Here is an 11,670-nt window from a genome sequence, read left to right on the forward strand (position 1 = left end):
AGGCCTAGAGAGGCCTAGAGTATGCAAAGTTGGCAGAGCTGATCAATATGGGACATTTTTAGGAGGGGCAGGATTTATTTATGCCCTGAATAGAATTCTTTGTTTACTGATGCCATTGATAATAATGATGATAATAAAATCAACAACAATAAAGACTTAACACTTATTGAATAGTTACTATGTGTAAGGCACTATTCTAAGCATTTTATATGGAGCAACTTATTTAATTCTCACAACAACCATATGAAGGGAGTAATATACTATCAACTTTTGAGGATGCAGAAATTGAGGCACTGAGGTTAATTTATTTGCTCAAGACCACACAGTTACTTGCAGAGTTGAGATTGTGCTGTCCCCTGAGCCCCAGTTCACTTGTACAGCCATCCAAATGCTTTTTTTTCTTAGAATCAGAAATCTTTCCGTTTCATCTTACCCTATGACTCAAGGTCCTTCTCAGCCCTAAATAGCAGGCAAGTTTGCCATTTGTGTTAGCTTACTCAGAGCTCTCTAATGAAGCTTTTCTTAGCCTGGCAAACCCATTTTGTTGTGCCTTTACATGTTGCTTTCAATGCTGAAGGATATCAGATGCCAAAAGCAAATTACTGTCTTTCAACCTTAGCCCACTGAAGGTTCCTACCTGGTTGCTGTCAACAATGGAGACTCACTTGCCCCTTAACTGTCCTGACAGAGGTCTGAATAGTTTTGGCCTACATCTAAGCTATTATTTTGCTGAGTGAAAATGGGAACTTGCTACCTCTTCAATCCTGATCTCAAGATGTTGAAAAGACCATCTTACTTTCTACTTTGGGGTCTTCAGTCGTTTGACCTAAGATGTGAGAGTTTGAATCTAAGAGCTCAAGAAAAGCAGAAGAATGAGACCAAATAATTCCCTAAGGACAGGGCTTCTCCCCCACCATCTCCATCTATAGGGCCTAATGAAAGAATAAACCCACCTGCAGTCCTGAAATACAGATACTGCTCAAGTGTGAAGAATCTCTTGCTGGGTCCTACATTGGGAAGACATCTGAACTCTTCTGTCAGAGAACCAACATCATTCTGTACTAAGGCTAAAACTTTCCTTGGAAGGCTAGATAGGCTACCCAGTCAAGCCTTGCCTAAGGTCTATTTCCCTAGGGAAGGGAAGCTGGTCAAACATTTTAGCACTTAAGAGTTTTTTTGGGTTTTTTTGCGGTACGCAGGCCTCTCACTGCTGTGGCCTCTCCCTTTGCGGAGCACAGGCTCCGGACGCGCAGGCTCAGCGGCCATGGCTCTCGGGCCCAGCCGCTCCGCGGAATGTGGGATCCTCCCAGACCGGGGCACGAACCCATGTCCCCTGCATCGGCAGGCGGACTCTCAACCACTGCGCCACCAGGGAAGCCCAGCACACAGGAGTTTAAAGATCCAAGTTAAACCTAGGATTTCCTTCGTGTTTCTCCATGATTTTTCAATTAATGATCAATCAAACACTATACATTTCTCAAGGTTTGCTCTGCTCACAGCTCTATTATAGGCTATACTAGTAGAGGCTGAAAAAGAGTTAAACAAGATCTATCCTGGAGAGCTCACAGGTATGTCTTGAAAGGCGTTCTAACTAAATGACCTCTAAGGTCCTTTCTAGCTCTGAGAGTAGGTTATTCTAACATAGAAATAGTTTTCTTTGATCATAAGATACTCTGAATTTCTCGGTGTCTAAGTCCAGACGACTCTGATACTTGGATCCAAAGTTCTTTTGATCTTTTGCCTTGCTGAAGCAGCTGGCTTTCACTACTGATTTTCCATTTGATTTTATAGTTAATGTATTTCAGGTTTCTATTCATTTGGGTAGCATTTGTTTAGAAAACAAAGACAAAAGCTATCCTGATTCTGTCTCAAGATAAACATATCAGTACTTCTTTACTAACTTGGCAACTAGAGTGTTTTGTTCTACTCTTAAATGTCAAACCAGAAGCAATATCTCAAGAATGTAGAACATCTGCTTAACTATGAAATTCCTCAGTGTTTGGTTCTTTTGGCATGAGAGAGGTGGCAGATTTTGGTTTGGGCTATTTATTTATTTGGGCAGGGGTACCTGTTTGACTGCTAAAGCGGGGTATAGAGAACAGAAGGCCAAGTATATTATAAGAATAAGTAGTTAGGGGATTGAGAAGAGGAAAAGGAATAGGAATGGAAGTAATTAGAGAAATAGGATGAAAATGAGCAATGGGTAGGCAGGGAAATGAAATGGTTATTAAGTACATAATAGTCAAACCTGTTTATTTATTCATCAGCTATCCAGCACATATTTATTGAATGCCATTTATGTGCCAAATATTGTGATGGGAACAGTAGTTACAGAGATGAATGAAACTTGTACCCTTTTGTCAAGGGGTAATAGTTTCTTGATGAAAGAAAACTAACATTTTTTTTTCACAACATATTTAACTCTAACAATCACCATGTATGGTGAACGTTATTATGCTCTTTTTATAGATGAGGGAACTGAAGAAAATAAGTTAAATAATGTGCCTAAGGATACAAGGTTAGTAAGGACTAGAGCTTACTAACCTGAGTGTTCAAACTCAGGTCTGTCTGATGCCAAAACCTAGTTTTACTGCACCATAGAGCTTCTTATGTAGCTCTAGAAGGTAGAGAGGGGGAAACCTGTTCCCATGGCCATATCCTAAATATTGTTATTATCCAGATTATTATATTATATATATATATAATATTATCCAATATTATCCAAATATTGTTATTATCTCTCTAACTCAGAAATCATAAATATCCTACAGAGACTACAAATATGTATATCTATGTATATCTATTATATAGTTATAGCACTATATATATATATCTACATGTGCACAAAGTAACATATATGTAAAAATTGCTTGTAATTATAAAAGATTGGAAACAATCCAATGTCAATTTAAAAGGAAATGGTTACATTAACTATGCTAAATCTGCCTAGGAAATACTATGCAGTTGAAAAAAGAAGGAAAAAGCTATCATGAAATTATAATTATGAAAACATCTCCAGGACATGATGATAAGGTTCAGAATAGTTTAAGAAAGTGGGAAAATGAGAATATATATTTGTATTTGCTTTATTTGCACAAAGAAGCACTGCTGAATATACAAGAAACTAATAAAAGTGGTTTCCTATAGGGAGCAGAGATGAGGGCAAGGATATGGTGTTGGAGCATGACTTTTAAACATATATCTTTTTATGAGTTACTTATTTATAAATAAATAAAAAAGTGAAAAAAGAATCCAGTAGAAAATGGGCAAAGATCATTAACAGTAGTTTCCATAAAAAGAAATACAAAAGGCTAATTAACATGAAGAGATTATTGCTCTCACTCAAAATTAAGGAAAGATAGATAACAAAATGTCATTTTTCATCTAAGAGTCTGGCAAAGATAAAAAAGATTGATAATATCAAGTTTGGCAGGAATATGGAGAAGTGAGCAGTCTTTACTACAGGTAGAAATATAAATGGATATAATCTTTTTAGAGGGCAATCTGGCAATATGTATCAAAAATTTTAATGTGTTTTCCTTTTGACCCAGCCAATTCACTTCAAGGAAACTCTCATAATGTATATTCACACAAATGTGCTGAAGTATATGTAGTATAATGGTGTTCACTTAGGACCATTTATCATAGCAAAACACTGGAGAAATTTTTTTGGAGGGGACACCTGCATATAAATGGAGACATTTAAAATGATAATCAATAAGAAACTGGTTGAATAAATTAAGGTATATTGATACAATGGAAAACTATGCTGCTATTAAATGAATTAGGAAGGTCTACACATATTGTCATAGAGAGATGTCTAAGTGAAAAAAGAAAGTTGTGGAACTATGCTTTCATTTGTGCAAGCTACAGTATTTCTTTTCTAGAAGATATATATAAAACCCCAAATTTGAGACACATTCTCCCCTGAGTCTAGGTCACCGGATTAATTTGGTTTCTGAGCCCTCACTGTACCAGCCCTCATTGTATAGGAGCTTGAAAGAAAGTAGAACCTATGTTGTAGGATCTACATCTACAAAGAATTTCCTGCCTCACTGACAACGGGGATTATTAGAGGAAAATACCAGCCCCCTCCTGAAATAGCTAGAGACTTGATACTCACCGGATATCCGAACAGACTGTTAAATTCTCTGTTGTTGGCTTGCAGATACCTCTCTTGTTCTGAAAAAGAAGAGAGAAATGATGAGAAGGGTGCCCCTCTGTAGATCAGCCTGGGATGCTGGCTGCTAATGAAGACTTCACTAGATTCTCACACTTTCTCACTGAGGATATCTGCCCACAAATAGGATTTTGTCTCTTTATTCAAAGAATCAAGAAATATAATAAAAATGGAAACCCTAAAGTGCTGAAGCTTTCTGGAGGCAAGAGGACAAGTAACTTCTGAGGAGTTCTCCACCATTAATGCTTCTAGTAATCCTAGATTATGTTTCCACAGACAACAGGCTGGTGTGCACCAACATTACTGCCAAACACAGAAACCCAGTCCTCCTTCATAATTACAGAGCCATAGTTTAAGATTTCTGAGTTTCTTTCCAAGGCAGGCTTTACTAAACTTGTTTGACTAAATTTGAATTAATAAATAATTACTGAGCATCTACTGCACAGAAACCAGTGTGCTGGATGCTGTGGGGAGATAAAAAGATGAGTAAGGCAGAGTCCTGACTTCAAGGGACTTGCAATTTAGTGGAGTCAGCCTGATAACAACAACACATAACAAAATCATCACATCAAAACACATAGGTGTTACAAACTATTGCAAGTAGCCCATTATCATGTTATGAAAAGTATTAAAAATGTATATTATCAATAGATCTTTCTGTCCTGAATAAAACATTCCTATAGCCTCTTCAATTCTTCATTGGTTCAACAAGCATTTACTGAGTTCTTAGCAGGTGTCAGGCCCTGTGTTTTGAACACTCACGTATGAGTTTTTATGTGAACATGTTTTCATTTCTCTTGGGTATAAACATAGGAGTAGAATTGCTGGGTCATATGGTAACTCTAGTTTTAACATTTTGAGGAACTGCCAAAAAGGTTTTCACAGCAGTTGCACTATTTTACATTCTCACTGACAATGTATGAGAATTCCAATTTCTCCATATCCTTGCCAACACTTGTTATTGACTGTGTTTTTTATTTTAACCATCTTAGTGGATATGAAGTAGTATCTCATTGTGATTTTGATTTGCATGTTCATAATGACTAATGGTGACGTTGAGTATCTTTTCATGTGTTTTATTGAACATTTATATACCTTCTTTTTTTGATTTGTTTTTTTAATGAGAAAGGAATTTTTTAATTAATTAATTAATTTTGGCTGCGTTCGGTCTTTGTTGCTGCCTGAGGGCTTTAGTTGCAGCGAGTGGGGTCTACTCTTCGTTGCGGTGCATGGGCTTCTCATTGCGGTGGCTTCTCCTGTTGCAAAGCACAGCCTCTAGGTACGCAGCCTTCAGTAGTTGCAGCACATGGGCTCAGTAGTTGCAGCACATGGGCTCTAGGGTGTGTGGGCTTCAGTAGTTGTGGCGTGCGGGCTCAGTAGTTGTGGCTCGCGGGCTCTAGAGTGCAGGCTCAGTAGTTGTGGCACACAGACTCAGTTGCTCCGTGGCATGTGGGATCTCCCCAGACCAGGGATCGAACCCGTGTCCCCTGCATTGGCAGGCGAATTCTTAACCACTGCGCCACCAGGGAAGTCCTATATATCTTCTTTGGAGAAATGTCTATTCTGATTCTTTGCCCATTTGTACACTGGGTTAATTATCTTTTTAATCACTGAGCTATGCATTCTTTATCTATTCTGAATAGAAATCAGTTATCAGATATGTGATTTGCAAATATTTTATCCCACTCTGGTTTAAAATGTCATTTTTATAACGTACTAAATTCTAACATATTGAATATAATTCTGGGTTTTCTATTAAGTTCCGTCGTTCTATCCATCTTTAAAAATATATTCTTTAATTGAAGTACAGTTGGTTTACAATATTGTGTTAGTTTCAGGTGTACAGCAAAATTATTCAGTTACACATATATATATTTTTTCAGATTATTTTCCATTATAGTTATTACAAGATATTTAATATAATTCCCTGTGCTATACAGTAAATCCTTGTTGCTTATTTTATGCATAGTAGTTTTTATTTGTTAATCCCACACCCCTAATTTATCCCTCCCTCCATTCATCTTTTATTATGTAACTTTTAATATACGATAGCAAGTCTTCTTTTTCAAAGAAGACTTCTTGGCTACATCTTGTCTATTTTCTCTTCTAGATAAACTTCAGAATCATTTTGTCCAGTTTGCTCAAGATTAGAGTTTTGACTAGAGGTGAGGACAAATAAAATTTTATTCACTAAAGTTCTGTGGATGGAGTGAAAGTGGGTTATTAGAAAAGGCAGAGATACCTCCCATGGGAAGAACAGTCAGGTCTGGAAAATCACACTGCTTTCCTCAGGGGGCTAAGATGGTAGACTTCTGAAAGTTGAGGAGAGAGCCAATGATAAGACAGGGACTTTTATAGTTCTTCATGTAATTTCCTTTATTCCTCCTCTGGTTGTCAGCAAAAAATTACTAAACATCATGAAATCAGCACAAGACTAAATTTCTTACAGAAAATATAAGGGGCCAAAGTCTGCACAATGGGCAGTGCTTGAAGTTCAGAGATTTGCACAAATTGTAGGAAAGGTGAAACTGGGATGTTTACCTCCTTTTACTCAAGGATTTGAGTATACAGATTTGGAAATTACACAGATTAATCTGGGGAGAGTTGACCTTTTTGCACTATTAGTCCCCCATCCAGTAGCATACTATATCCCTGGAGGGAGACTGGTGTGCCCCCAGGAAGCCACTTTGTGCATGATGATAATGTCTGTACAATCAGCTTGCTAGCAATACATAAACAAGTGGCTATAAGTCTTCCCTGGGCTAGTTTACCACCCAGCTACACAGCTTATAGTTTGTTCTCCTGGACTAGTGTATTTCTTTCTTGTTTCATTCTTGTGATTACTAGGATTAGCTGAATAAAGATAGGGGAAGTTGAGATGGGACTGACAGGATGTTTTGTTGTACTCTGTTTTGACTAGTTAGTGGCTTATTTACAATCTGGTGATACAAGAGCTTCTGCTAACCATTATAGCTTAGGTTATCCAAAGCAGTGGAACATGTATGGCTCAGATAATTTAGCTGTGTCTAAGATGTAGAGCTGCTGCATGACCTATACTCTTTCTGCAGGGACTTTCTCAGGGGCCCAGATGGCTGCCTGATTAGGGCAGAGTACCAGGGTAGTACTGGTGTTTCTCCTGACTTTGAGATTTCCATTCCATGAGCAGGCTACTTTTCTACTATGTTCATACTCAATTTGCTCAGGCATTGGTGAACGAAACCAGTCTCTCTCATGCCATTTGCCCCTCCAACCATACCCAACAGACCAGCACAGCCTCTCAATTTATTCAAAAATATTATTTTATGCCTCTTGATGAAGTTCTAATATTTTCTTATTGAATTTCACATTTCTTATTAAATTTAATCCTAGATATCACTAACTATTTTTTAAACTTAATAAAGGTCTAACAGGTTTTCCCAGCAATTTATCTGGGTGCAACAGGCTATTCTCTCTAAGCCCAGGAACCCCAAGGGATACATGGAGTTGAGGCTCTGCAAAACAACTAAATACATACCTCCTTCTTTGAGTTTAGGAGTAAAGTAAAGCAGGTAGATCCCAAAGTTCAGAGCCTGAGTTGGTGGAGACAGATTGAGACTTCTAAGTGGGGGACAGCATTAACCAACACCTAGTTCTGGCTCTTTGATCCCAGACCTGCTATGAAAGAAAAGGAGAGAAGAAGGAAAGTAGGATTTTCACCAGGAAGGGAAGGCTAGAAAGTTGGTTTTCATAAGATGCCTCTAAAAAAAGGAAAAGCAGGAACAATGAGAAAAGTGGTTAAAACTTCAGTTTGCACAACCATCTGGGAGAAGAAACTAAAAGTCCGAGAGAAAAAGAAGACAAGCTTAAGGAAAGAAGGTAGCAAGTCATGTTTGAGATAAAGGCAGAAAAATTTTTTGGATGAGATAATGAAAGATTACTTCAAGATTCCCTAGGGCTTGTGAATACTGTTGAGGAAAGACTGGGATGACCAAGTGTTTTCCCCATCACTTGTTAATTCAAAGTTTATTTCTGTTTGGCTGAAACAAGAGTGACAAAATGTGAATTATGGATGAGAGTTAGAACTACAGAAGATTGAAAATTAGCTTAGACAAGGAGAGTCTAGGAGATGGTCTAGTTGAAGTAGTCATGGCTATGGAATTCAAGGGGACAAACACCTAACTCTAGCCTCTGGTGACTGTGGAAAATACATCCTTCATTGGGAACTAAGGGTTGAGTCTACAGCCTGTTCAGCGAAGGCCTGGTTTCACAAGGACCGGTGCTGAGAGCTGGCCTGAGGGTGGTAAGAATCACTGAAATGAAAGGGTCAGACATATTGGTGAAGCAAGGCAACTTGGTATTATAAAATGTGCAGTTGACTTAGAGTTAAAAACATGGCAGGCTTTCACAGTGGTTAAGAACATAGGAACTCGGGACTTCCCTGGTGGCGCAGTGGTTAAGAATCTGCCTGCCGGGCTTCCCTGGTGGCGCAGTGGTTGAGAGTCCCCCTGCTGATGCAGGGGACACGGGTTCGTGCCCCGGCCCGGGAGGATCCCACATGCCGCGGAGCGGCTGGGCCCATGAGCCATGGCCGCTGAGCCTGCGCGTCCGAAGCCTGTGCTCCGCAACGGGAGAGGCCACAGCAGTGAGAGGCCCGCGTACCACCAAAAAAAAAAAAAAAAAAAAGAATCTGCCTGCCAATGCAGGGAACATGGGTTCAAGCCCTGGACTGGGAAGATCCCACATGCCTCAGAGCAACTAAGCTTGTGCACCACAACTGCTGAGCCGGTGCTCTAGAGCCTGCAAGCCACAACTACTGAAGCCTGCAGGCCTAGAGCCCGTGCTCCGCAACAAGGGAAGCCGCCACAATGAGGAGCCTGCGCACCACAACGAGTAGTCTCCGCTCACTGCCACTAGAAAAAACCTGCGGGCAGCAACGAAGGCCCAACGTAGCCAAAAATAAATAAATAAATAAATTTATATTAAAAAAAAAAAGAACATAGGAACCATATTCAATATCTTGTAATAAGCTATAATGGAAAAATAATCTGAAAAAAAATATATAACTGAATCACTTTGCTGTACACCTGAAACTAACATGATATTGTAAATAAACTATATTTCAGTTAAAAAAAAAAAACATGGGGCTTCCCTGGTGGTGCAGTGGTTGCGCGTCCGCCTGCCGATGCAGGGGAACCGGGTTCGCGCCCCGGTTTGGGAGGATCCCACATGCCGCGGAGCGGCTGGGCCCGTGAGCCATGGCCGCTGAGCCTGCGCGTCCGGAGCCTGTGCTCCGCAACGGGAGAGGCCACAACAGTGTGAGGCCCGCGTACCACAAAAAAAAAAAAAAAAAAAAACATGGACAATTGAGTCAGACTTCCAGGGTTCAAATCTCAATCTTTCACTCACCAGCTATATAGCCTTGAGGAAGTTACTTAACCTTTCTGAGACTCATTTTCTTCATCTGTAAAATGAATGATAATAATACCTACTCATAAAGTTATTGTGAGGATTAATAAATTGAGGCATGCAAAGCATTTAAGAACAATTCCCAATACATGAAAAAATGCTCAGAAAATTTTAGCAGTTCTAGACTGGGCTTTGTGACTAAACTGTTAAGTGACTTAGGGCAAGTCATTTTCCATTTCTGGGCTTTAGTTTCCTCATGTGTAAAACGGGATAGTAAAATCTACCTTACATGCTAATACGAGGGCTAAATGAGATGGTGCTCATAAACTGTCTACATAATACCTGACACATCAAAAGTACTCATTAAATGATATTTTTTTGTCCTTTATCTTATGCTATGTCAAGGAGATTCCACAAGCATCACTGATACATTTGTCTGTGCTCAACGTAGATTTTGAACTTTCAGCTATCTCCTGTGGATATACTAAGCTGACTCAGCCAGTAAAGAAGAAAGGGTACAAAAGCCACAGTCTAGTGATGGAAAATCCCTTGGTGGGATGTTAGTAGAAGAGAAGTGTCAAAGTAGGAGAAGCCTCTAAGTATGTACTTAAGAGTTTTGAATCAAATGCTAGAGTGAAAAACATAGCTCTTCTGCAGTCTTGATGTAATACAATCTCAAGTTTTAGGAGTTAAAGCTACAGAAAATTGGAGATGCACCCAGACAAGGAAATGGCAGAAACTAAAAAGGAAAATGGGCTCTGTAAGAGGGAACTGGAAAAAGTGGCACACAGGAAGAAAAAGAAGCAGGAGGAAGAAGGAGGGAGGGAGAAAAAGGAAGTCAGGCCAGGTGGTCAGGAGGCAATCAGTCTTAGGAGGTTCTGAGCAAATACCTCCTTGCTCACAGTGGGAAAGCAATCATAAATAGGATTTTCCAACTAAAGACAGAAGAGCAGTGAGATGACCTTTAGGAGTGCAAGTCTAACCAGTAGATTAGTCAAGGTCCCCTCTCCTTACACCACCAGACTCCCAGATCAATTAAGCCCGGGTGCTGGTGAGAGAAACTCAGCAATAACCCCCTGCTGTCATTCTAGATCAACAGGCCTAGGTGATTTCACCCAAGTCATTTAATGCATATGACTGAAACTTACCCATCTCTAAAAATCAGTGAAGAGAGTGCCAGGGGAAGGATAACTGACCAAGTTCTGGAATTTCTGGTCAGATTAGTTGGAGTCAATTTACAGTAGGAATTCTGGAATTTCTTAGATTCCAAATGATCACAATTTATCCTAGTAGTCAAAAAGCATAATGGGAATATTATAGCTATCAGTTGATTGAGCTACCCATATGGCTTCCAGTCTTGGGTACACAAGAACATTTATATTTCATCTCTCCAGACTGCATCTCTAAGATATCTGGAGTGCAGTCACCAGATAATATTTCTATCTAAAGAATGGTGTGAAGAATAGCTAAATGACATAGCTGAGAGTCATCATGGGAAAGTCCAGGGTCTGCGGTCCTGCGGAAGAGGCAGTAACTAATTTGCTGTCTCATCACCATTTCATTACCTGTTTCTGGTTCAGTCTACCCATTGCTATGTCTCATGGTTTACATTCAGCTCATTTATAATACTTCTAATACCGTCTTCTCCCACTAAACAAAGACTTCCTTAAAGATAGAGACCGTGTCTTTTTTTCTTTTTTCTTTTCTTTAAATCTCTGTATCCCACTGGTTAGCTCAGCATTAGGCCCTGGATTTAACACATATTTGTTGAATGAACAAGCACACAAGTGAATAAATGCTTAGAAACACATTCTGTTGAATCATGGTCAGATTTCTGTCCAAACTCCTCCAAAGGAGAATAATCACCTCCTTCTCCTTGTGGGAGTATCTATATAATCACAGAACAGCTGGACTGAAAGAGAAACCCCAGCTAAGACTAATTCTTTGTTGATCTTTCTAAGGTCAGCAAACAGGAGGATAATCAGCATGACTGAAGAGGGTGGATAGAGTGCAGTGTCAAAAAGACATGAAAGAATGCTCAACATCATTAGTCATTAGAGAAATGCAAATCAAAACTACAATGAGATATCATCTCACACCAGTCA

The 11,670-nt window shown here is 39.4% G+C and overlaps 1 protein-coding gene and 1 long non-coding RNA gene across 6 annotated transcripts in view; one reads left to right on the forward strand and one right to left on the reverse strand.

The window, feature by feature from the left end:
• The window catches only part of LOC114486868 (uncharacterized), a 108,669-nt gene that overhangs the window by 56,533 nt on the left and 40,466 nt on the right, over window positions 1–11,670 (forward strand). The window lies entirely within an intron of this gene.
• The window catches only part of LOC102993308 (phospholipid-transporting ATPase FetA-like), a 99,144-nt gene that overhangs the window by 50,698 nt on the left and 36,776 nt on the right, over window positions 1–11,670 (reverse strand). For all 3 annotated transcript variants that reach the window (XM_055087101.1, XM_055087102.1, XM_028493835.1), the window contains exon 3: window positions 4,124–4,182. In XM_055087101.1, the coding sequence (XP_054943076.1) occupies window positions 4,124–4,182 (59 nt within the window). The remainder of the gene's footprint in view (window positions 1–4,123; window positions 4,183–11,670) is intronic.

Source organism: Physeter macrocephalus, chromosome 9, assembly GCF_002837175.3.
Source record: "Physeter macrocephalus isolate SW-GA chromosome 9, ASM283717v5, whole genome shotgun sequence".
Lineage (NCBI taxonomy): Eukaryota > Metazoa > Chordata > Mammalia > Artiodactyla > Physeteridae > Physeter > Physeter macrocephalus.